Source organism: Camarhynchus parvulus, chromosome 2, assembly GCF_901933205.1.
Source record: "Camarhynchus parvulus chromosome 2, STF_HiC, whole genome shotgun sequence".
In the NCBI taxonomy this organism is placed as follows: domain Eukaryota; kingdom Metazoa; phylum Chordata; class Aves; order Passeriformes; family Thraupidae; genus Camarhynchus; species Camarhynchus parvulus.
The window spans coordinates 77416789-77440968 of record NC_044572.1 but is presented as its reverse complement, the minus strand read 5'-3'; the positions used below and the strand labels follow the sequence as shown (position 1 = coordinate 77440968).

The 24180-nt window shown below is 43.3% G+C and overlaps 2 protein-coding genes across 2 annotated transcripts in view; both read right to left on the bottom strand.

Moving 5' to 3' along the window:
- RETREG1 (reticulophagy regulator 1) overlaps positions 1–3904 on the bottom strand; it is a 64233-nt gene extending 60329 nt beyond the window's left edge. The window contains 2 exon segments of the mRNA XM_030971846.1: positions 3674–3834; positions 3836–3904. Coding sequence (XP_030827706.1) covers positions 3674–3834; positions 3836–3904 — 230 coding nt within the window.
- A 14370-nt stretch (positions 3905–18274) lies between these two features.
- MYO10 (myosin X) overlaps positions 18275–24180 on the bottom strand; it is a 162939-nt gene continuing 157033 nt past the window's right edge. Inside the window, exons 38-41 of the mRNA XM_030943561.1 lie at positions 23670–23790; positions 20780–21232; positions 20223–20414; positions 18275–19947 (exon numbers count right to left, since the gene is read on the bottom strand). Coding sequence (XP_030799421.1) covers positions 19837–19947; positions 20223–20414; positions 20780–21232; positions 23670–23790 — 877 coding nt within the window. The 3' untranslated portion in view covers positions 18275–19836. The remainder of the gene's footprint in view (positions 19948–20222; positions 20415–20779; positions 21233–23669; positions 23791–24180) is intronic.

The window sequence follows — 24180 nt, the reverse complement described above, 5'->3', positions numbered from 1 at the left end:
GGTCAGTTACTTTGTTGAGTCAGTACAATAACATCATGTAACATTGTTAAAAACAGACCTGCAGTAACATGCAAATACAGCTTCGGAAGTCATAAGGTATATTAAAATCCTCAAAGTAAAATGTTGATTTAGGCTGGTGAGGAGAATAGCAAATAGGGTAATGCAATAAATTTGTTCCACAAGACGGGAAAAGAGAAAAGATCTATTACATCTTAGTTTTTCTGCTGCCTCCCTTCACAAAAAATCCTAGGGAAATCAGGAAATTGGGCAATTGGTGAACAGATGCAACTGGTGTATATAGGGATGACCTTGCAAACATGAATGTACTTTACTTTGAAACATTTATCTGCAGAGAGAAAACATGTATTTGGAATAGATATCTGCACACTACAAAACACACGGAACATTACAGAATTACTGAAAATAAACTTGTAGAAATTTCAAATTACAGCTTGGGAGAACAAAAAGCTGCCACTATCCCCTCTATTCCATACACACAGAGAATAATAATTAGGATAGAATTCTTAAAAATCTAGGACTGAATGTTAATATTTGGATAAGATTAAGTCCAAGACTGAAAGTTATCAGTCGACAGCCGAGCACTCAGAACACCTGGAGTGAAATTCTGGAACCAGCACAGAACTTCACTGTTCTTGGCCCAATCGCTCACTTTTTCAGTACAACAGGTGTAAAACGGGGGAAAACCAGCCTTGTTTTCCTGTGTTATGTTGACTTCAGTCTGCAAACTATACACAGCACAGGAATCCAAATCATATTTCAGATGGTTAGGTGCAAAATAATATATATATATTTAACTCCTGTTCATTTTAAAGATTTTTGGTCAGGTTCATATGGGGCAAGAGGCTTAAAGCTGTTCACAGTGAAAAAATAATGGAGATGGTAACTGAAAAATGCTTTTTCAGTAGCCAGACTTGTGTCTGCTTTTACCATGCTCTTGTTAACGAGTCCACCATAATTTGTCAGGAATATTAAGAAAATCAAGGAAAACAGAATGAAATTAAGTCAGTAAATTTCTTATACTTACAAGAATGATATTTTAGTAGTAACCATCAAAAATGTATTTATATACAGTACAATGGCTAAGAGTTTTTTTTAACACAAAAGAGGCTACAACGGAATATATTAAAAAAAAAAAATCCTGTGACACCAGAGAAACAGTTCACTCTCAGCAGTTCCTACTGCAACAGTTTACACATGAAATATTTTGATGGGTGAACATACAAGAACTCAACTAACCATGAGGAAAACAGGAAAACAGTCCCAACAGAATTAAATGGATGGGAGAAAGGACATGGTGTTGCTTTTCCAAAATTCAGAAAACTGTAAAATTAAACCTCACCTCCCCTTTCTCCTTCTTCCACCAACACTGTTACTGCTCTAGTGGGAGAATTCTCCCATCCAGCAATACAGAGTTCTGAACTCTGAGATATCCTGATTAGAGGCTGCATGCACTGGGAGCCCCCTATGGGGCACAGATACTGGTAGGCACATGACAAAGAAAGAAAAGGCACATGAAACAGCAACTAGAAAATGTTCCTTCTACCTATAGGCTCCAGCCAGCACAAAGCTTGGGAGAGACTTCACAGGCAGCAGGGGTGGGCATTTGTTCCCAGTCCTGAAGCAGTTTGTGACTGTGTGAGTCATCACAAACCGGGCTGACCAGCTGGATCTCAAACAAGAAAATGAGAAGCAGCAAACACACTGTGCTGCAAACACTGACGACCCCAATACCAAAGCAGGGAAATGTGACCTCTGATTTAAATGACTGTTTAATTTTCAAAGTGTCAGATTTCATAGGTTTGTTACCGAGATCTCTCCTTATGTTCTCAAACCACAGAAGTTTACTGTGGTCATTTACTGTTTTCATCATTCCTGCTTCTACACATTTCCTTGTTTGTCTACACCTCTCAAAAGTCCCTGGCACTAGGACAGCGAACTTACTTCTGAGGTACAACACCACCAAATTAAAATGAGCAATTTGTGTCTTGACTTTTACTGTTCCAACTCATCCTGAAAGTAACAGAGTAGAGCGAGCTATAAATTTTGATAAAATAACTTCAAATACTGGTCACCAAGTTGTCAGTAAGACTACCAAAGGAGACTTCTTACAGGCATTGAATAATGCAGGCATTCTATACCTTGCTTGAGTCAAATCTGGAAAAAAAAAAGCCAATGGGTTGCCCAGCACCTACTATTTCTTGAGACATGGAAATGTATTCTGCTAGATGTTGTCCCTGAAAATTTTATCAGAGCCACACTGAAAAGAAATATAAGGCACTATGACTCTTCCAAATGGCTGAAAGAACAGGTGACCTCTGAAAGAAAATGCGAGCAAAACCATGTAACCTTCTCAATGAAAGGATTTACCAAGAATACCTAAGAGCAAGATGGATAGTAAAAGTCAACCTAAATTAGACGTCATGTACATTTTGTTTCTGGAATCAAAGAGGATAAAATGATTTTGAAAATATTTGCTGAGATTTTCTTGTGCAGCACAAAGCTTCAGAAAGTCTTCTTTCTATGACTTGGATCTCATGTTAAAACATCACACTGTTAGGGTTACAGAGAATCAAGAGGAGTTTGCTATTAATCCACTGCCCTGCTTGTTTACATCTTATTCGCTTAAGAGGAAAGGAGGCAGTTCTAGCCACAGGAAAGGAAACACCATTCAGTCGTAAGAGCCTCTGCAGTACTATTAGGCAGTGCACTAATTTAGAAATTGCTCTACATGATCAAGCAGGCATACAACAACATTTCAGATCAGAAAGCAAAAAAACATAGGCATTGGCAAAACCTAAGATCACAGGAAAGCCCTGAAGAAGTTTCACATAGACAACTTTTTTCCTACAGAAATTAACAAAAGAGACATGACAAACACAACAATGAACACATCCCTATGTTAATCTCTGGGGCTTATTCAGCTAAACTGCCTCCAACTACAAAAAGCTTAGTCCAAAAAGAGAACTGGTGCACTGCAGCAACATTCCAGCTGTGCCCACTTCACAAAGACTCCACTAAGTAGGCCACCAATTTGGAAAAGCACATATACCAAAGTGAACTCTAAAGTACTGGACCAGGGCACCAGCACAGCACGACCGATGGGCTCGGGACCTGATTTCAGCAGCTTTCAAAACTCTGCACAGAAATGCGGGCCCGCGACTCCTCTCGACTGTGCCAAATGCGAGTTCTCGGCGGGGTGTCCTGCAGCCGCCCTGCTCAGCTTCCACCTGAGACTCCTCCTCCTCATCATCATCACCACGCATCATGCTGTGGGATATGGGGGCAGAACCTGTGTGTGTGTGCGAGGCTGGGGCAGAAACCGAGGGTGAAAGAACCCGACCAAGCAGATGCACTCAGCGCGAGGGCCGCGGCCAGACCGGGAGCGGCGGCTGGGGGCAGGGAATGCCGTGGGGCAGGTGGAGCGAAGTGCAGGACCTTCCTTCGCTGGGGTGCGGTTCAGCTCACCGCGGGAGCGACGGCAGGAGAGGGCAGGGGCAAAAGCTCCTCCCGGGGGCCGCGGGAAGCGCGGGGCCGGGGGAGGAGGCGCCCGCTGCGGGCGGGGCGGGCTGGGCCGGGCCGGGCGGGGGCTTTCCCATCCCGGGGGGCGGTCCCGACCCCGGCCCCGGCGCCCACCCCGGCCCGGCTGGCTCACCAGAAGAGCAGGTTGGCGCAGACGAAGCCGCCCAGGCTGCGGAGGGGCCGCTCCCAGCTGAGCGCCGCCGCGATGCAGCAGCCCACGGCCAGCCCGGTCTCTCCCAGCACCGCCGCCGCCCCGGCCCCGCCTGACACCTCCGCCGGCTCCGGCTCCCCCGGGCGCCGCCGCGCCTCGCTCCTGCGGGGCCTCCGCTTCCTGGGGCTGCGCGGGGAGCGCCGCGCTCGCCATGGCTCCGGTGCGGCCGCCGGGCTGCGGCTGGGCCGGGCGGAGCCGGGGCTGGGGCCGGGCGGGCCGGGGCGGCGGGGGCGGGCCCGGGGCGGGGCGCGGCGCTGCCCCCGCGTTACCCCGCACCGCCTCCGCGCAGGTGCCGCGGGGCGGGCCCGGCCGGCGGGACGGGGGAGGTGCCGGGAGAGGGAGGGCCCGAGGCTGCCGCCCCTGGCGGGAGTGTCCCCAGCCTCAGGGAGAGACCGGTTCCCTGCTGGGGGAAGGCTGGGCGACCCAGTTGCTGTCTAGATTTGGGAAGGTGAAGCCTGCTGGAAGGTGTTGCCAGTGAGACTTGTCCTTCCTTCATCTGCTCCTTGCGTGTGTGTGCCACAGGCAAGCACGGCTGGAGCGCGTCCAGAGGAGTGCTTATCAACTTGCCACCAAGTTGATAAGAGCGCTGGAGTATCTCCCCTGTGAAGACAGGCTGAGGAAATCGGGGCTGTTCAGCTTGGATTGAGGAGATTGTGTGCAGACCTTATCGAAACCTCCCTATCTGAAGGGAGCCTGTAGGGAAGCTGGAGAGGGACACTTTGTCAGGGACTGCAGTGATAGGACACGGGGTAATGGGTTCAAATTGAAAGAGGGGAAATTTCGGTTAGACATTAGGAAGAAATTCTTTGCCATGAGGATGGTTAACACTGGAAGGCGTGTCCCAGGGACGTTGTGGATGCCCCATCCCGGGCAGCACTTAAAGCCAGGCTGGATAAAGCATGGAGCACCTTGGTCTAGTGGGAGGTATCCCTGCCCGTGGCAGGAGAGGTGAGACTAGATGATCTTTAAGGTCTATTCCAGCTCCTCGACATTCTGTGATTCCATGATTCTAAGATAAAAGTCCCCAAGATGCTAAAAAAAACCAAATGGAAGTAAGTTGCTATTGTCATAATACTGGAAGCTTCTATAACCACAATTGAGCCTATGAGAGTTTGATGACTTACATCTGCATCTTAAATATCCAGGAAACGTACTTAAAATCTGTACCATGATGTCCTGTCATCTGCACTGCTCCCTATCTGGCCAGCCCCAGGCTCCAGATGGAAGCGTGGCACTATGTTCGAGCTGGTGATGTGTGTAATAGCTGATGTGACTGCTGGGAATCTGAATTCTGGGGAGCATGCCTGGTGAGAATGGTCACTTGAGCATCTGTTGCTGAATAAGGAGAGCCAAAAATTTGAATCGTTGAAGGTGTTTCACAGGATAAAGTGTGTAAAATAAAATATTTTTTACTGCAAAAGCAAGAATAATAATTTTGGATTGGGAATTGACATCTGTTTCAGGCTTCAGCCACCCCATTAGGATGGTTTTTTAATGGGAAAAGGAGTCACACTCACTTGAAGGTCAATGTGTTGTATTTTTTTTCTCTTGAGGTAAAAGTTGTAACATTGGCTCTGGATTGCAAGCCTGTTGTGTGTTTTCACCAAATAACCCTGGGAAGGAGTTACTTTATTTTTCTTATTCCACATGCTCTCTCTAGCACCTAAGAGGAAATGTACAGAATGTTATTCTAAATAGGCAATAAACATTATTCTAAAGGATATTTTAGTTTTATGCTAATTAGTTATACTTCTATGCTCTTATGTCTAAAAACCCAGAGCCAGGCAGACCTACCTGAATAATAAGCCCAGCTAAAATGTGATTAAGTGTTGTCTCTGAAAGTCTGAGAGAGCAAAAGGAAAGAGACAGGCTCTGCTAGTAACCTGAAACACACATGAAGACAAATGGGAAGTAGTTGCAGCAAGGCTGGAGAAATACTTTGTTCTCTTGCTTGAGTTTTGTGCTGATGAATAAAAATTTGTCCTAAAAAGACTTGGTCAAAACAGAGTGTGCTCTGTGTGCTGGAAAGCAGGCAGCTGTCTCCTATGTATGCAAGCAGCTGCTCACAGTTGCTGAGCACTCCTTCCGCTGTCACTTGGGCGTCTCATGTTTTCCTAGGCTGAGGAGTAGTTGTTTGCTTCCCTGGTTTTGAGAGAAGGAGCAGAGGGAATCCTAACAGGAAATCTTAACAGTCCACAGGAGAAAAGCCAGCCTTTTTGCAAGGAAAAGGAGGTAGAGAGATGGGCACAAATGAGAGAGTTTCTCCTATACTCGCCCTTTTTTCAGGTCGCTGCAGGATGCCAAGCTGCTGCTCTAGTGAACACTGCCCATAACTTGCAAAACCATCCCCAGCTTAGCCAGAGGCAATTTGCTTTCCCTTGCTAGCATTCAGTTATTTCAGTAATGTGGGCGGTTCTATCCAGCACCCAAATGCAGCTAACTCCAAACAGTTAATAGGTAAGCCTGGGAAGGAGTCAGATGTTCCTCAGGCACTTTTAAAGTGACCATGGGATAATTAGACTCAGAAAGCATACTGGGGTTAAAATGTTAAAATTTGGGTTTAACCAACTGTAGGATAATGGCAATGTCATCCCACTGCCCTAAGGATTATAACATTGAACATTTGAGGATGATAGTATGTTCCCCCTGCACCAAATTTTTACTCTCTGTGACACTCCCTTCAGTCACTGGTGTTCAAAAATCCCCCCCATCTCCTCAGAAAAGGGGGAATGGAATCTGGATAGGGGAGGATGAGGTGAGGTTTCCATAGAAAGGATAGACTACAAATAAGGGAACTCTTGGATTTTGATTAAAGTTGCATCCATTCTAGATTACTGGGCTCTGCTTTCCTGACATATACCATGAAAGATATGAACAGAAATTAGTGAAAAGCTCTTCTGGAATAGGTTTTGTAATTTAGCTAATGGAAAAAAAGAATGCTTGATGGATGCCGGTTCTCCTTTTTTTGCTGTTGATTTTTCTTGGGCTTGGTTTATATGAATAATTTTACTGAAAGCACTCTGGTATAAACATTAGTGTGAGAGAAGAAATGGATGCTTCGTTCCCAGCCATTGAAAGTTTAGATGTCTTTTTCAGAAAAAAAATAATAATTAATAGGTTGTCTGGCTTTGATCTTCCTGTACTTTGATGTTTTGCCTGCCAGGGTTTGAAAGGTTTGTGTGCAGTTTGAGTTTGGGATGGGAAAAACTAGGACTAGCAACCAGTGAGCAGTTGCATGGGTGAGCTGTAATGCACAGAATTAAGTTAGGGACTGTGGGTCTGGTGCTAGGGACTAAAGTGTAAACAATGGATGAAAACCAAGGAGAAAGCTTTGCAAGTGGTTGTTTCAAAGGAGTTTACAAATATAAAAGCATTCTAATGCTTCTGAAATATGTTTGAAAACGCTGATGTCATCATAGAGTAAGTATTGAATTCAGTTGAGGATTCCAACTCAAAATGGAATGAATTTCCCTCCTTTTTCTTTTTTGTTTCAGCTTGTTTTCCATTAGCTTCATTTCCTGACAGGATCACAGACTAGGTTAGTTTGGAAGGAGCACCTGTAAGACATTTGATCTGACCTTTCTCTCCACACATACACAGTCAGCACCCCTGTTCCTTGGCTGTGACATGTTGCTTGGTGTCATGCCCAGATTAGCTCTGATCACCTCTGAGGGCTAGAGATTCTGCAATGCACTCTGGGCAACCTGTTTGAACATTTGGCTACATTCATTGTGAAGAATATTTTCTTATTATCTATTCAAAATTTCTTATTTCACCCATTTCCTCTAATGTGGTTCTGCACCTTGCAGGGAAGGGCTCTGTCCCTATCCATTCTATAACCACACATCAGGTACTCTGTAACCTCTGTCTTCCAGAGTGAACCCAGCTCTCCCAGCCTTTCCTTCTGTGTCATCAGCCGTGTGCCACTGACGTTCCAGGGGCCCTCCGGACTTCTTCCAGTATGTCAGCGTCTGTCTTGTCTTGGGTTGGCCCAGACTGTACAAAGTATTCCATATGTGGTCTCACAAATGGTAGAAGGAGGGGAAGAATTATTTCCCTTGTCCTACCAGTGCAGGATTATTGACTCTTTGTCCAGTCATACCCATGGTGCTTTCTTACTTGTCTCTACTTTGAGGCTGAGGAATTGTGTCTTAGTCTCTCTCACCATTGCAGCACTCTTGTGTTGTAGTCACTTTTAATAAGGTATGACTTTGAACATCCATCTTCCCTTTTCCTGAATTTTTTTCAGTTCTATAACTGAAATAAGATTTCTCAACAAGAAATAACTTTCTTGTGTGGTTCTAGTCACATCATCTCTGCAGTTGTTAGAAGTCAGAACAGATCAAAGATATTAATAGTTTCATAACACTGTGCCATGGTTTGCTTTTGTAATAATTTCTAGGGACTGCTTTATTTTTTTCCCCCTTTTTTTTTCCTGTAACTAATGAAACATCACAATTTTGTCCCTAAGTGCTAATGTTCACTTCAGAGCCTGCTGTATGGCTCATTCTGGTGAGGGCTTCCCCCTCACCTCACCCGCCTCACTTTATCTACTTGGAATTTATTTGCTATTTAATTGGACAACTATTCAGTTTTGTAAAGTCACGCAGGTTTTTTCAGTCTGCCCTTATCCTGGCTTTCCTGAATAACTTGATGTCATCACTAAACTCTAAGCTTGCTCTTCATCATTTTCCAGTTCACTGTTCAATAGGTTGAAGATCTTAGAGCATCTCCTGAACCTCAGGAATTATCTCCTTCCTTTGTTTGGAATGGATTGTTTTCTCTTACTGTCTGTTCCCTATCTTCTAGCCAATTATTTACACACATCAGGACTTCTTATGTGTATACATAGCTCCCTTTAAGCCTTAGGTGATGAATTTTGCCAAAACTATTTTTGAAATCCAGGTAAACCAGACTGCCCTCATTCAGAGATCTGTCAGAGAACTTCAGCAGACTTCTAGAGCAGAGCTTTATTAATCAGTACCTATGCTGTTTCTTCTCAATAGATCATATTTCTTCAGGTGTCTACTCATTATATCCTTTATTATAATACTTTAGTTGCCGAGATTCCTCAAAAGTCTTTAAAGACTTGTGTCATAGGTGACATATGTACCATGCATTTTTAGTTAATCCTATTTCATCCTGAAGCTTCATGCATGCTTTTGTGGAATTTTTCCTGCATCTTTTCACTAAGTTCTGATATCTTTCCCAGTTACCATTTAAGTGAAGAATAACTTTCCAATTAATAATTGGCAAACAGTTTTCTCTGAACACTCTCTTAGCCTTAGCATCCCTAAAGTCTCTATTGAGGAATATGTTTGAAATTACATCCTCTTTGTTCTTTTATTTAACTGTAATATAATATTTAACTATGGAACAGGAGTGCATTAAGTGTTGTCCTGTGATATGCAAAATGCAATAGGACTGTGACATGTCTTTAAAGTATTTTGTGTACAAGCCTGTGCATTTCAAAATACTCTTGTGTTCACTGAAATATTTATCTGTTGGGCAGTTGGGATACATGGGACCTGACTGACCTTGTAAACTAAACTATGTGGTAGCTTGACTGTGGCTTTGTGCCAGATGCCCACACAGCCACTCCATGACTCCCCTCCTCAACTGGGCAGGGGAGAGAAAATACAATGAAAGGCTCAGCAGTCAAGATAAGGACAGGGAGAGATCACTCACCAGTTACTGTCATAGGCAAAACAGACTCAGTGCTAGGAAATTAGTTTATTTACCAATCAAATAATGAGAAATAAAACCAGATCTTAAAACCACCTTCCAAAGACCTTCCCCCCATGCCTCCCTTCTTCCCAGGCTTAACTTTACTCCTGATTTCTCATCCCCCTCCTCCTCCCCACAGTGGTGCAGGGCAACAGGGCGTGGGGGCTGTAGTGTGTTCATCATGTTGTCTCTGGTGTTCCTTCCTCCTCAGGGGGAGGAATCCTTACATTCTTCCCCTGCTCCAGTGTAGGGTCCCTTCCATGAGGTGCAGTCCTTCAGGAACAGGCTGCTCCAGTGAGGGCCCCCTGTGGGGTCACAAATCCTGCCACTAAAGCTGGTCTAGTGTGGGTTTCCCACAAGATCACAGCCTCGTTTGGGCATTCACCTGCCCAAATGTGGATGGTTCACAAAAGAGTCCTCAGTTGGCTGCAGATGGATCTCTGCTCCACCATGGACCTTCATGGGCTGCGGAGGGACAGCTACCCCACCCCGGGCTGCACCATGAGCTGCAGGGGAATCTATGCTCCAGTGACTGAAGCATCTCATCTCCTCCCTTCCTTCTTCACTGACTTTGGTGTCAGCAGTGTTGTTTCTCCCACATGTTCTCATTCCTGTCTCCCACCTGTTGTTGCACAGCAGGTTTTTGTCCTTCTTACATGTGTTATCCCAGAGGGACTATCACCATCACTGATGTGCTCGGCCTTGGCCAGCAGCAGGTCTGCATTGGAGCTGGCAGGCATCGGCTCTGCAGACATAGGGAGAGCTTCTGGCAGCTCTTCACAGAAGCTGCCCCTGTAGTTCTCCTCCTTCTTCCCCTTGCCATTACCAGAACCTTGTCATGCAAACCCAATACGAGGTGCATAATACCAGGTGGCATAAGATGAAAAATTTAACACAACTGACAAAAATATATGAGTGTTGATGCTGCTTCTTACTCAAAAATGCTAGTGTTTGGGACTTTTTTCGCTCACTTCTAGAGGTTGTGCTTCTTAATGCCTATGAACTCAAAGCTTTAAGAGTAGAACTCAACAATGAATTAATATATGGAAGAATAATGCTTCAATTTTATATTTTCTGTAATAGAGATCATGATCAGGAAGCTCTAATATCTCCCACATCAGATATTCCTTTTTGTTTAGTAAAAATATGCAAGGACAGTAGTAAATATTGCATGCTCAAATGCAGTGTTGTTCTTTTCTGAATCCGGGTTTTATAGAATTGAGCTAATGTAGCAATTATATACACTTATTTTAACAATTATAAACATTTATATGTCTTATTAGAAAGAATAATATTTCTGATGTAACTGTTTAGGACTTGGGACAAGGGAGTTTACAGGAGAAAGTGTATGGCTCAACATCTATGGTCAAAGCCAGTTAAGCCACTCCAAACAAGTGTTTTTACCCCAGAAATAGTACTGTACAGCAATCCCATAAAATGTTTATGCAATATCTTATAGGTGTTTAACACCAAACTATGCTGATCTTCCTGTCTGTGTGATCATGCCATGTAAAAGATCAGTAAGAATAATTGATTTTCATGGATCTAATTTTGGAGCTAATTACTGTAATCTCTTAGATGGCATTACCTGTTTGATTATGCGTGGTGGAGAGTCGATAATGACTTTATAGGTTTAGCTCCACTCTTCGGTCAACATCGTGTGAGAGCAGGCCAAGCAGGCCAGCAACATTTTTGAATCTAGCATTTGTTTAGAGTTTATGGAACAGGCAAGCTCATACTGGAGCTGTCATTGCCGAGGAAGAACCAAAATTACTGTGAATCAGCAAGTTTGGGCATTTTGGCTTTATTTGTAGAAAGAGTGATCTAAGTAAAAACATTAGGTGCGATGTTAGGTTTAGTAAACTGAGAAGTTCCTAGTGAGAGAAATGCCTAAATAGAGAAATGTCTGGTAGAGAAAACTGTCTAGGTACTGGCACTGTACCTAGACATGAATCTGGCAGTATGAATGGGGAAATACTCTCTCAGAAGGCAAGGTGTAAGAAAAAAGGGAAATGTCTTTCAGAATGCAGAATAGATAGTCTCCTTTACATGAAATTGTGCAGAGTGCATGCAAGAGCCTTCCTTATGACTGAGAAAGCAGGACTTGAAGATGGAATTTCATCAGAACCTACTGTTTTTTAATTCTAATGCATTCAAATGAGAGGATGTTTCACAGAGTGGCAGGATGGATCAGGTTGGAAGGGACCACAGTGGGTTATCTGGTCCAACCTCCCTTCTCAAGCAGGGTCATCTCTGTTCCCTAGAGCATGTGGGACAGGATTGTGTCCAGACAATTCTTGAATACCTCCGGTAAGAGAGACTCCACAACCTCTTTGGGCAATCTGCCCCAGTTCTCAGGCCCCTGTACCATAAAGTCCTTCCTCATGTTCAGGTGGAACTTCCTGTGCATCAGTTTCTGCCTCTTGTCCTACTTGGCACTTACAAGAGCCTGACTACATCCTCTGGACACTCTCCCTTGAGATGCTTATCAACATTGATAAGACTCCACCTCAGTTCTCTTCTCAAGGCTGATCAGGCCCAGTTGCCTCAGCCTTTCCTCATAACAGAGATGCTCCAGTCCTGTAATCATCTTTTTCACCCTCTGCTGGACCTGCTCCAGGAGCTCCATGTCTTTCTTGTACTGACGAGCCCAGAACTGCACACAGCACTCCAGATGTGGTCTCACCAGGGCTGAGCAGAGGGGCAGGATCACTTCCCTCAACCTGCTTGTAGTGCTATTTTTAATGCACCCCGTGGACAGTTTCTTATCCATGAGGTCTCTCAGGTCCTTCTCCACAGAGCTGCTTTCCAGCTGGTTGAGCTCCAGCCTGTCCTGGTGCATAAGGTTATTCTTCTCCAGAGGCAGGACCCTGCATTGTAGGGGGATAGAATATAAGAAAATAAAGATAATATAGAAAGTAATCTTACCCCTAAGGAGTTGCAGCTGGGCCAATTATCAAGGATTAGGAACAGGCCTGACTTTAACAGGCCACAGCTGTAACCAATGAGAAGAAGAGTGCTATAAAAGAGTGGGGTGGCTGGTTGGGAGGGGAACTGGAGTCAGTTGGCTGCTTTGTGAAGAAGAAAGAGTCAGTGCTCTGAGGAGCTGCCCATGAGAAACACCAAGAAGGTATGAAACTTTTGTGATAGGAGACAACAGTATGGAACCCCTGCAATAAGATGACAACATTGCACTTGCCCTTGTTGAATTTCAGGCAGTTCTTTGTCCATCTTTGCAGCCTGTCAAGGTCCTTCTGAAAGGCTGCACAGTGTTATGGGGTATTGGTCACTCCTCCCAGCTTTGTTTTGTCACTTCAGAATTAGGCATACCATCTCTTTTCCATGGATTGAAGTGAGGCTGACTGGCTGGTCATTCCCTGAGTCTTCCTTCTTACCCTTTTTTAAGTTTGGGGTGACATTTGCTTTCTTTCAGCCCTCAGGCACCTCTACTGATCTCCACGACCTTTCAAAGGTGATCATAGGCAGACATCATAGCCTTGCTATGATGTCTGCCTGCTCTCGCGGGATGCAGGGATGCATCCTGCCAGGGCCTATGGACTTGTGGATGTCAAGTTTGCCTAGGTGTTCTCTGACCAAATCCTTCCTGACTAAGGGAAGGTCTTCCTTCTGATGTTCATTTGCCCTTGTCTCCAGGGTCAGAGGTCCCTAAGGGCTGATCTTGTCAGTGAAGATTGATGCAAAGAAGGTATTCAGCAAGGGACCCCCCTCCATTTAGTAACAGTCCCACATCATCCTTTGGTTTCCTTTTGCTATTGATGTATTTGAAAAAGCCCTTCTTTTCCTTGACATCTTTGGCCAGAATTAATTCCAGATGGGCTTTGACTTTCCTTGCCTCATTTCTGTTTACTCTGACATTCTCTCTGTATTCAAAGTGGCCTGACCTTGCTCCCATCTCCTGTATAGGTCCCATGTATGCATAAGTAATGACAACAGTTCTTTTTTCATCCAACAGGTGTGTTACTCCCTTTGCCTGATTTCTTGCTTATCAGGATGCATTGCTCTTGAGCCTGGAGGCAGTGATCCTTGAATATTGACCAGCTCTCTTGGACCTCTCTTCCCTGCAAGGCCTGTTCCTATGGGATTCTTCCAAGAAGTTTCCTGAAGTGACTAAAGTTAGCTTTTCTTCCATGGTCATAATCTTACTTGTTGCCCTGCTTCCTCCTCATCTGTTACTGAACCCCACAATCTCATGGCCACTACAGCCAAGGCTGTACCCACCTTCACATCTCCAACAACGCTTTCTCTGTTTATTTATGAATCGAGCAGCACACTGTTCGTTGTGGGACCCTCCACTACCTGTGGCAGGAAGTTGTCATCAGTGCTTTCCAGGACCCCTCTGGCCTGTTTGTCCTTTGCTGTGCAGCTTTCCAGCAGATGTCAGGGTGGTTGAAGCCCCGCACATGAACAATGGCCTGTGACTTTGAGGACGCTGTAATTGCCTGTAAAAGGGCTAACCCACTTTGTCCTCCTGGTCAGGCAGCCTGGAGCAAACACCCAGAGTGTCAGCCTTACTCATCTGCCCTTTTGTCCTGACCCATAAGCTCCTGACTGGCTCATCATTCACCCTGAGACAGAGCTCAATACATTCCAAGTGCTGCCTCACGGAGAGGGCAGCTCCAGCACTGGAGTGCCTTCCTGGTCTGTCTCTCCTAAACAGTGTGTAGCCCTTTGTAGGAGCGTTCCACTGTGGGAGCCATCCCACCACATCTCTGTAACTGCAGTGAGGTCAAAGCCTTATGACTGCACACAGAGCTCTCGCTCCTCCTGCTTGTTTCCCCCGCTGCATGTCGGGGTACAGGCATTTAACAGAGGTATTTAATATCCCAGCAGGCGATATTAAATATCCCTTGGGATACCCCATAGTCCTGTATAATGGTTGTCCTTTTGTCTGCTTGTGCTTAATTGAAGTGTTCCCTCTTCAGCCTCCTTTTGCTACTAGATTGGTTACTATAGCTCTCCCCTTTCATAAACCTCTGGCAAGTCTGGGCCTGTCCCTGTTCCAGTCCCCCGTATTGTTGGTCAGCTGGTAAATGTCAGATTCCTGTCTGCCCAAGGAGATGTGTGTGGGGGTCAGGGACCAAAGGAAAAATGAACTTTTATGAAAGAAAAAGGAAATAACACCTGAGCTAAACTCTGTTACTTTTGTGTTGAGATTGACACAGGAACAGGCGTGAGGCAGGATCGTAGAAAAGGCAAAGAAGGTTTTATTCAAAGGAATCGTGCGTTTTTTATAGGGATGTTAGGTTTTATTTGATTGGTTAACTAACAAAAACATCTTTTTCACACTGTCTTTGAGAAGAACAGAAAGATAAAGTAGAAAAACACTACCTGCAAATTGTTTATAAGTTAACTTGTTTATAAGTTAAACAAGTTACCACATTTTTCTAACTCTTTAAAGTTTCTCACAAGCCACTGTGAGAACCACTTGTTTCTCTCTCTCTGTTCCATAGCATCTACAAAACTCCTCTTCAGCTCATCAGAAACACTGTTCCTAGGAACTTAGGCTGTCTGATGAGCTCCTGTTTTTAACAAACACCCTTAGAAAATGATTTTTCTTGCCTGAATAACAACCCAAGCGGAACAGTGGTTTTGTTATCAAATTTTCAAAGAAATGACTGACCTGAATTGCTTCCAGGATGGAAAATTACTAGGACTTAAGCCAGTTCTTTTGCAACCCTATAAACCTCAGTCCTGACTGAGACCCTGTGAACTCTCCAGGACCACAGCAGGCTGCAATCAGCAACCTCCTTCTGAGTGGGGCCTCTCAGGGCCAGTGAACTCTCAAATTTTCTATACTTGGAGCCACCGACAGACCTTGGGCGATACTCTCACTGCTTAAGGTTCAAACCTTCGCCCCTTGAAAAGGTGCAATGGCATCCAACATGAGCTGAACTCAAGGGGAATTTTTCACAGGTAAATTCTCCTTTAGGTCTGTGTGCATGCAAGTCTGAATATGCTATAGAAAATTTATCATGAATATTGGTCTCTTAGATTCTTAAATATATTAGATAAATAAGTAAGTTAGGCCTGTGAGTTACTGTCATGCTTGTAGTAAATTCTGTAGATTCTTTTGTTAAATTGTTTGAATTAGGCTATCAATTAAGTGCTGTTAAGTTTAAGTGTGGTTTAAACCTTTAGTCCTAAACCATTGGTCACTTCTGGGAGTAATTTGGCGAAGGGGTCCACTCTGAACCTTGTGACTCAATAGCTGGGTCTCCCTCATTCCTTTTTATCCTTATCCTTTCCCTTTCTTAGCCTTTTTCCATCCCCAGCCTCCATGTCAGTTACTTTTAGTAGATTTTAGATTTAGATGAATTGATTTTAGTCCAATTTTTCTCTGTGTGCTTTAACCATCTAGCAAGCAGTAGGGCAAGCCTTTAAACAAATTTTGTCACTCTTTCACTTTAATATTAAACCTGCTTTTGCTGGTGCCTTTTAGCTGGTTATTCTTTGAGCGACCTGAGACAGTTGTTTGTGACAGGTGGAGAGCAAGAATAATGAGAAGACTCCTTCCCTGTTCCCTCTCCTACCCCAACTTCCTGAAAAAGACCAGGTAAATTCATACTATAGGTGGAACCACTCGGTGTATGGTTCCCTTCCTTGGATCGCTGCTGCCCTCTTCTGCTGGCTTCCCAAGGCTGCTGTGGCATGCGGAGTTTTTGTATTGCACCGAAGGCCTTGTGTCTGTAGTGGTCTTAGGGGAGGTTGTGGGGTGAAATGCAGTGACTTTATAGGGCTGGGCTCCAAAAAGGATTAGTTTTATTCAGGACAGTGCTGTCATATGTGCCTGGTACCCTTTTGTACTTACCTCACAGAGTTGTAAATGACGTGGAGCGCTTGTGCTGTGAGACGAGTCTGTCAGCATTGAAAAAGCAGACACTGTTCTGGCCATGTTTCTGCAAAATGGACTTGGGCCAGCATGACTCTGTTGAGCATTTGAGCTGGTGCAGGGCTGTGAGTCCGTGTAATGCCTCAGAAATGTGGGGCTTGAAACCTGGCTTTCTGATGCAACTCTTCTGGGGTAAAGCAATTTCCACTGCTTAGCTTCTGTAATTAAGTTCATTAAGAATTCTGGCACCCTGAAAAATGGTTGTATTGTATTATGAGGCACAGGGAAAGTGCTAGACAGAATCCTGAAGATGTAGGAGGAATTGAAGCATGGCCAGCTAAGTCCAGAGGAGAGCCACAAAGGTGATTAGAGAGATGGAACACCTCTTTTATGAAGACAGGCTGGGAGAATCGGGGTCGTTCTACCTGGTAAGGGTTCCAGGGAGGCTGTAGAGCAGCCTTCCAGTACCTAAAGGGGACTACAGGAGAGCTGGAGCAGGAGTTTTTATAAGGGCATGTAATGACAGAGCAAGGGGGGGATTGCTTCAAACTGAGAGGGGGCAGGTTTAGATTAGATATTAGTAATTCTTCACTGTGAGGGTGGTGGGGCAGTGGCACAGGCTGCCCAGAGAAGCTGTGGATGCCCCATATCTGGAAGTGTTCAAGGCCAGACTGGATGGAGCCCTAAGCAACCTGCTCTAATGAAGGGTGTCCCTGACCACAGCAAGGGCATTGGAACTAAATGATCTTTAAGGTCCCTTCCAACCCAAACCATTCTGCAATTTTATGATTTAAGGGCATACTAAGATGAAGCTATACAATTTTATTTCCATTGCAGCTGACACTATTCCCAAGCCTGTCTGCATGGTTTCTGCCCAGGCCTGTGCTCTTGAGGGTTCCTGGCTGGTGGGCTCCTGGGCTCTCCTCAGTGTGGCTGTATTCCATCAGGTTGCAGAAACCCAATGTGTGCTCCCAGAGTGTTTTTGACAGAGTTGGTGTAACCACCTGGGATAACCACCCTCTTCCAGAGGGGGAATGAGTGGCAATTCCACAACAGGGGTCAGTTCCAAGCACATGGACAGACATTCCACTTCCAAACTCAAGCGTGTCTATTATGCTGTATTCATTTTGATAATCTGTGCATTCGTTCTGTTGAGTATCAACAATTATGGATTTTTTCTCTTTGCCTCAGTAAGACTTACTGGACCAAGATTTGCATGGCAGGTTGATAGGCTTGGCATGAATGAAGAGAAGCTTTTAATTACAGTGATGTAGTGACAGGCATGTCTGTGCACTGACCAAGAGCAAACATCCCTCCCAATGGTTGAGAACATCCAGAAGTCAGTCAGGAGGCAAATGAATCAGGTAGTGGTGTCTGCTTCTCAAGACTGTGGTCCTGTACAAGACTGTCATCTGGTGTACTCCTGGGTTGTTAACCAATTACTGATGATGATGATGATGTGCAGGGACTTCTCTGAGCATGTTTACACACAGGCAAAATTGAGCTTTTTTGCTGTGCTGGCTGAAATGTATCAATTGTGCTATTCTAAGGGTGCTTTCTAGGAGCAGCTAAATTCTTTCTAATCAACTTGCATTTGGGAAAAATTAAAAAAAAAAGTCAGTCTCAGATAATCTGTGTGTGTGTAACTACACATATTGAAGTTATAGTTTCTTGCATTCTTAAGTTCACCTTTTCTGGGAGGGTGGGGATATGAAAGTAGTAGTGTGATTTAGCAAGCCTTTAGGGACTGAGGGGCGGTGTCACAGATGAAGTGACTAGAAGTATCTGGCAGTGGGAGGAGGGTGGAGGATTTCTCAGAGCAAGCCTTGTGGTCTACAAAGACTATGTACACTACAAGGGCAGTGCATGCTGCCTTGCCATGATGTGGCTGGCTAATGAAACAAACCATCTTTCATCAGGGCTACATAAGTAGCAAAAGATTCACTTGCACATTCACTGTGCCATGGAATTACTCAGCAGCCCTTCCCTCCATGTTGTGGAAAGACACATTGCATGGACAAGGGCACCTGCCCCAGAACAACACACAGCACGTGCACCTTTCCAAGCAAAAGCACACACACACACACATGTGCAGTAGGCTTCCCTCCTGAGAAGACAGGAAATGAAAGTTTTGTTGCAAGTCTGACTCAGTAGGAAATAGAAACAGAGCACATTACATATATTTTCTTTATTGCTGGACTTTTTTTTTCCCAGTAAGTAGGCATAATTCCTTAAAGGCTGAGGTTTTTAACAACAGTAAGGTTTTTCAGGTCTCTATTTTTCTTTTTTTTTTTTTAACCTGTGGACAAAAAGATACCTTTGAACAAAGTTTTGCCTTATATTACAGTATTTCTGTACAAAAATAAAGGTTCAAAATCAAATTATTATTAGCTGATATTCCCCAATTTATTTACAGGGTACTGTCAAGAACCTTCATCAGGCAACTAGGTAAAATATTAAAATATTAAAGCAGTTGCATTGTATAACGTTGCCTTCTCTAGTCAACTCTGAAGGGCTCTGGCCTTTGGCAGTCAGTCTGGGTTGAGGAGTCCAGCCAGAAGTAAAAAACATGATGTCTTTCAAAGAAAAAATTAATATTAAAAACTTAAGCTGACATTATGGAGAACTGAACTGATAACTGTATTTCCATATTAGGGTAGTCTATAAATATTCTCAGCTACATCTCTCTTTATCATACAGCAGATACAGAATGCAGACTTCTGCTACTTATATGGTAATACATATTTGCAAAAGTAAAATCAGTGTATGAAAATTCTGGAATTTACTTGTTAATAAAACTGCTTAAAAAGTAACCATACAATTGTAACAACTATAACTCTGAACTATTAAAATGTACAGAAAGACTGTTTACACCATTGCACATACTTATTCCCTTTGCTTCAAAAGACTTGTGAAATACAGAAAAAAATTTGTCAAATTTTACTGACAGCTCTAATATGCATGCACAATGTGCACATCCATGGAAGCAAGGGGAAACAAAGTGTTGGCATCCATCAGGAAAGCTGCCAGCAGCACTCCAAAAAAATATACCTTGCTCTTCTTTCCTCCCCCTTCCCACCTGTATACAGGCCAGTAGATTAGTGCAGAATGGATGAGTATAACTTTGTTTTCAGTGTTCTGAAAGGACAAAGGAAACCCTCTTGACTTTTATCAGCGATTTTAGGTCAATACAAGTTAGGCTTAATATTGTAAGGCACTTATTACTGCTTGTATTGCAGTGGATTGAGTCTTAAGGCATTGTTACATCAACTGAAGGTAATAATGCTTTGGAAAGTTTTGAATGAGCCAGCAGTTCTAGGTATGTGACTATTTCAGCTGATTTTCCCCTGCGCCCCTGTGGTCTTTCTAAAACATTGTTTGAAGATATTTTCCACCGAAATTCCGGTTCTTGGTTAGCTTGTCAACACAGGTGATCGATGTCCCCAGGTCGTTCTGAGGCCAAGGAGTGATGTATTCTATTCAGGGTGCAGTAAAACTGGTTTTGTTTTCACCTGGAGCTGCCCTGACTTCCATGACTGCTCACGGATCGAGAGGTGCTGTAGCGTTTCTTCACGATCATACTGATGTAAGCTTTCATCAGCTTTGCAATGTCAACCACCTGCCAAGAGCATGAAGAGCACAGTTCTCAGTGAGGTAACAGTATATGAATGCATTTCTTTGGACACTAACAATATAAAACTGTCAAGCTTTCAACTAAACCCTTTTGCAGCTGAACAAAAACATTCAGCACTTCTCTTTGTGTCATTCTGTCTTCCCTTTGGCTTTACAAGGATCTTGAACAAATCTCTAACATTTGCAGCCATTACTTGAATTACTAAGTGGCCTGGCTCTCAGGACAGGAAGAGCCCAATAACAAAACTGCCTTGCTCTTACCTCACTAGTTTCAAAAAGCAGTTCTCTTTCATCCACCACGATCTTGTAGGTGTTGGCAAGCGGAGCACCAAAGGACAAGATATGTTCATACTGGAACACCTCCAGAGGCCTTCCTTCCCCACGCTTGTAGACAGAAACTGCATCAGCACTGACTCCAAGCCACAGTTCCTGTGGGAATCCCCCTTCTTTACACTAGAGAAAAAAAAGTAAATTAACAGCAAGGAAAACAGTGGGAGCCACACAACACTTACTGTTGATGTTTTTGTCTGTAACCATTTGTTAAAAGTGCATATTGCTTGTCCCTCTTCAAATGTAGCCTTTTATACTTATTCTTGTTTGCAACCTGTCAGAATAGCATTCTGTCCCTCTATTTTACAGTTAACTGGTGGATTTAAATAGCTACAGTACTTGCTAATGGGAGTAGGCTTTTAATAGCTCAAAGTTTATTACATCAGCTGTCTGAGCATTGTGATACCGTATTTATGGTTTCACTGCTCCGGAATGAAATCATCACCTATACAGTGTAAATTGCAGTTTGAATGTTCATATGGTCTTACCTCTACGTCAAAGAGTGTTGAACCATAGCCAGGCCATTCCTTAATCAAAGCCATGTACTTTGCCATGGCCTGCTCCTGATTCATCCTCTGGAGTTTTTTCCATTTGTCAATAATACTAGTCCTGGAAGCTGAGATTTCCTCTTTGACCCACATGTCTAACATCTGATCCTCCTCAACCTTCTGTTTGCTGACAGAGCCACTTCGGAAACTCCTCCGCAGTGTTCCTTCAAGAAAGCTGGCTCGTTTCTTCTCTGCCTTCTCTGGTGCAGTAAATGTTTTGGTCGACTGTGTAATCCTAGACTTCAGCTTCTGCAAGGGATACACTTCCTCCAGCTCTGGTACGGTGGTGTGCACAGTGTAATCTCCCTGAAGGTACTGAAGACGCAAAGCTGCCAGGACCTGGAGGGTTTCCTCAGGAGCAGGGTAATGTCCTTTAATCACTGCTTCATGAGCCTATCAAGGGGGAAAAAAGGTAGCTTTTTATAAAGCAGCCTTTGAAAGAAATATGAGAAACAAGGGGAGTAGATTTACTCCCAGGGCAACCCAGGACCTGAAATAAATGATCCATTAAATAAATCAAATGGGGTAAATGTCTTGGTAAATTTAAACTGGATAAGCTTGGGTTTACCAGAAGAACCGCAAGGCAACTGAGGAACCTGCTAAATGGAATTACTTTTACTAGGACAGCTTTTAGTGAACTCCCATATCTAAGAGTTACTGAACTATGAAAAAGGAAAATAAAATGTAAAGGGGAGAAAACAGGATCTAAACATCTGCTTGAGGAGAAGCCATCTATGTTCAAAGGCATTAGGAAGAAATGGGTCTCCAGTTTTGTTTACTGCTATCAATAATCTGGCTCTGAAAACTGATGTTTCCAGCCAAAGAAGCCAAGCTTTGGGACAGCTTCGGAATTTTACTGAGGGGAAACAATACATCTTCAATGGATCCCAAATCAAGTTAGTACAACATCTACATATTACAGTGCTCTCTAGCATCAAGGATGAGATTCTGAACCAAGAAGACTCTTTCAAAATCCCAGCTCTCTGCACACTCATTCAAACTTGTGAAAATGTGCAGCAGCCAGGTGTTTTCTTTCATATGACAGTAGTAGAGGAAACAAACACCCATCGTGTCTGGAGATTCAGGAATTGCAAGCTTAGTAAACACACAACTAATTCACAGCTAAGTAACAGCTAGTTTGTTTAGGTGTACAAAATGTGCCTTTAAACAAGCAAAATGGTTTACCTCAGCTTGTACACATGCAGAAGAAAGAGCTGTCTTTTAGAAATGGAAGGACAGCATTTTAATGAGGAAGAACTAAAAGATTTTCTTCAGTGCCTTATGATCATTAAAGGATTCAGACTTTAAAATAATGGAGACTGCAGAGTTAAAACTGATGACAAAAGGGAATTTTCATAATTGTCTGAAAAAAGTTGATGACTGTCAAAAGCAGATAATTAGAAAAAATAGAACAGAATTGATGTTAGAATGTAATGTTACCTCTGCAAGGTATTGCTGTAATATTGCTGGTAGGGATTGAATGTCATGCTTTATAACAAATACTACTGGTTTTGGCACGACATAAAGTATTTGGCTAAACACTAGTCAGCACAGAATGCCACATGAAAACAATCTGCTTCAGCAAATGTGCTTGTATTAGCTGTTCATACAGAAAACTGCCTGAATCTGCCTCTTAAGCCCATAATGTAACATAGCAGATTGGATGCAGAGTTCTCAGAGATTTTCCTCTTGCTGTTTGAACTTCATCCCAAACAGAGGCACCAGATGACTCCTCTAGAGGCAACAACAGACAGACAGAATGGCCATGTTTCTAAGTCCAACCAGGGCAACCTATTGCCCAGATCCTTCAGCCAACAATAAATAGTTCTGGACTGAGCTACCAGGCTGTGGAAGGAGACTTCTGGTAGACTTGTGGTGTAATATGGTGTCTTAAACTGAACAAGGAAGAAATACTCTATTACAGGGAAGATGTAGAAGGGGAAAAGCCTTCATATGTATGAAAATTGAGGTATGTCCGGTCTTGATCACATCAGTCTTGCTCACCAACAGAATGTCAGTGTCCTGGTGTAGCAAAGAGGCAGAAATCTTAACCCTATACAGAAATGTTTATCTGTGTCTAGTGTCCACTGAAAGAAGCTGACTACTGGAAGAATTATTAATCATTTGCAATACAGTAGAACAGGAGAAGATCAATCAACAAATATAAAAGCCATCAGTGAGTTTCTGAGTAACTACAGGGATTGATATAATAGAAATCCATCTGCTGATGCATTTAATTTTCATTAGAAATCAATTTAACTTATGTTTTGCAGTGTAGCCTCCTTCTGGGCTCAGCATGTTCACAGAGTGGATTTCTGTTCATCATAGCTGTCTTACTGCTGAGACTGGACTATTATACTGTAGTACCTATGAAATGATCCATTTTTGACAAGATAAAAGGCTATTGCTCAATTAGTTCAATTAGTACAGTTGCCAGCAGGAATCTCTTATTTATTAATTTGTTGCCAGTCACACTTTTTGCCCTTTTATTTCTTACAATTTCTTCAGAAAATAGTTTAAGAAGAGGAAAGTTAAAAGCAAGTATTATTCTTTTTTATGCAGCTTAGATCCAGTTATTCACTTTTCTACCATAATACAGAAAGCAACTGACAAATAATGCAGAAGAAACATAACACTAGAAAAATCATATGTGCTTCACTTATGTCAGGATAGGCATATTTTGACTACTGAACTGCTTCCTTTGCTCTTGATGCTTGAGTAGTAGTGCATTCAGTTGAAGAGAAGCAAAATAATAACACTCTCTTTGCTGCCTAGAACCATTTTTCCCCCCCTCTTTAAAGTGCCTCAAAACAGAATCTTTGTTCTTTACCTGCTCAAACATAAAGGCAAATTCCACGCTATCTTTTGGGACATTTTCTGTGTCCAGGAAGCAGTAGAGCTTGAAGTAGAACTTCCAGTGCATGTCCCCAGCTTCAGCAGTGGCAGCAAGCCTGCATCATTGTGTGAAGAGGGAGAGAGATCAGATGTGTGAAATCAAACTCTTTTCTAAATTGCCACCTGTGGAATCTAAGCAAGGCATCAGTTGAACTTTGCTTTATGTGTGTCTGTGCATTTAGAGCCTACAGCAAAATCAAGGACAAATGCTGGCTCAGTTCTCAAGTCAAAGGTTTCTATTCTCTTAATAAATATTGACTTTTAGATAAGTCAGCTGTTAATAAAAGTGACATTATTAAGTCCTGTTATAGAACTGCATAACACTTAAAATACTCCTTTCCCCCTGTTTTTATGTGGATAACGGGGGCCGATTGCCATGCATAGAAAGGATGACAAACAGGTATTTAGACTTGTATTACATTTTCTTACTACAGTTCTATAGGTGG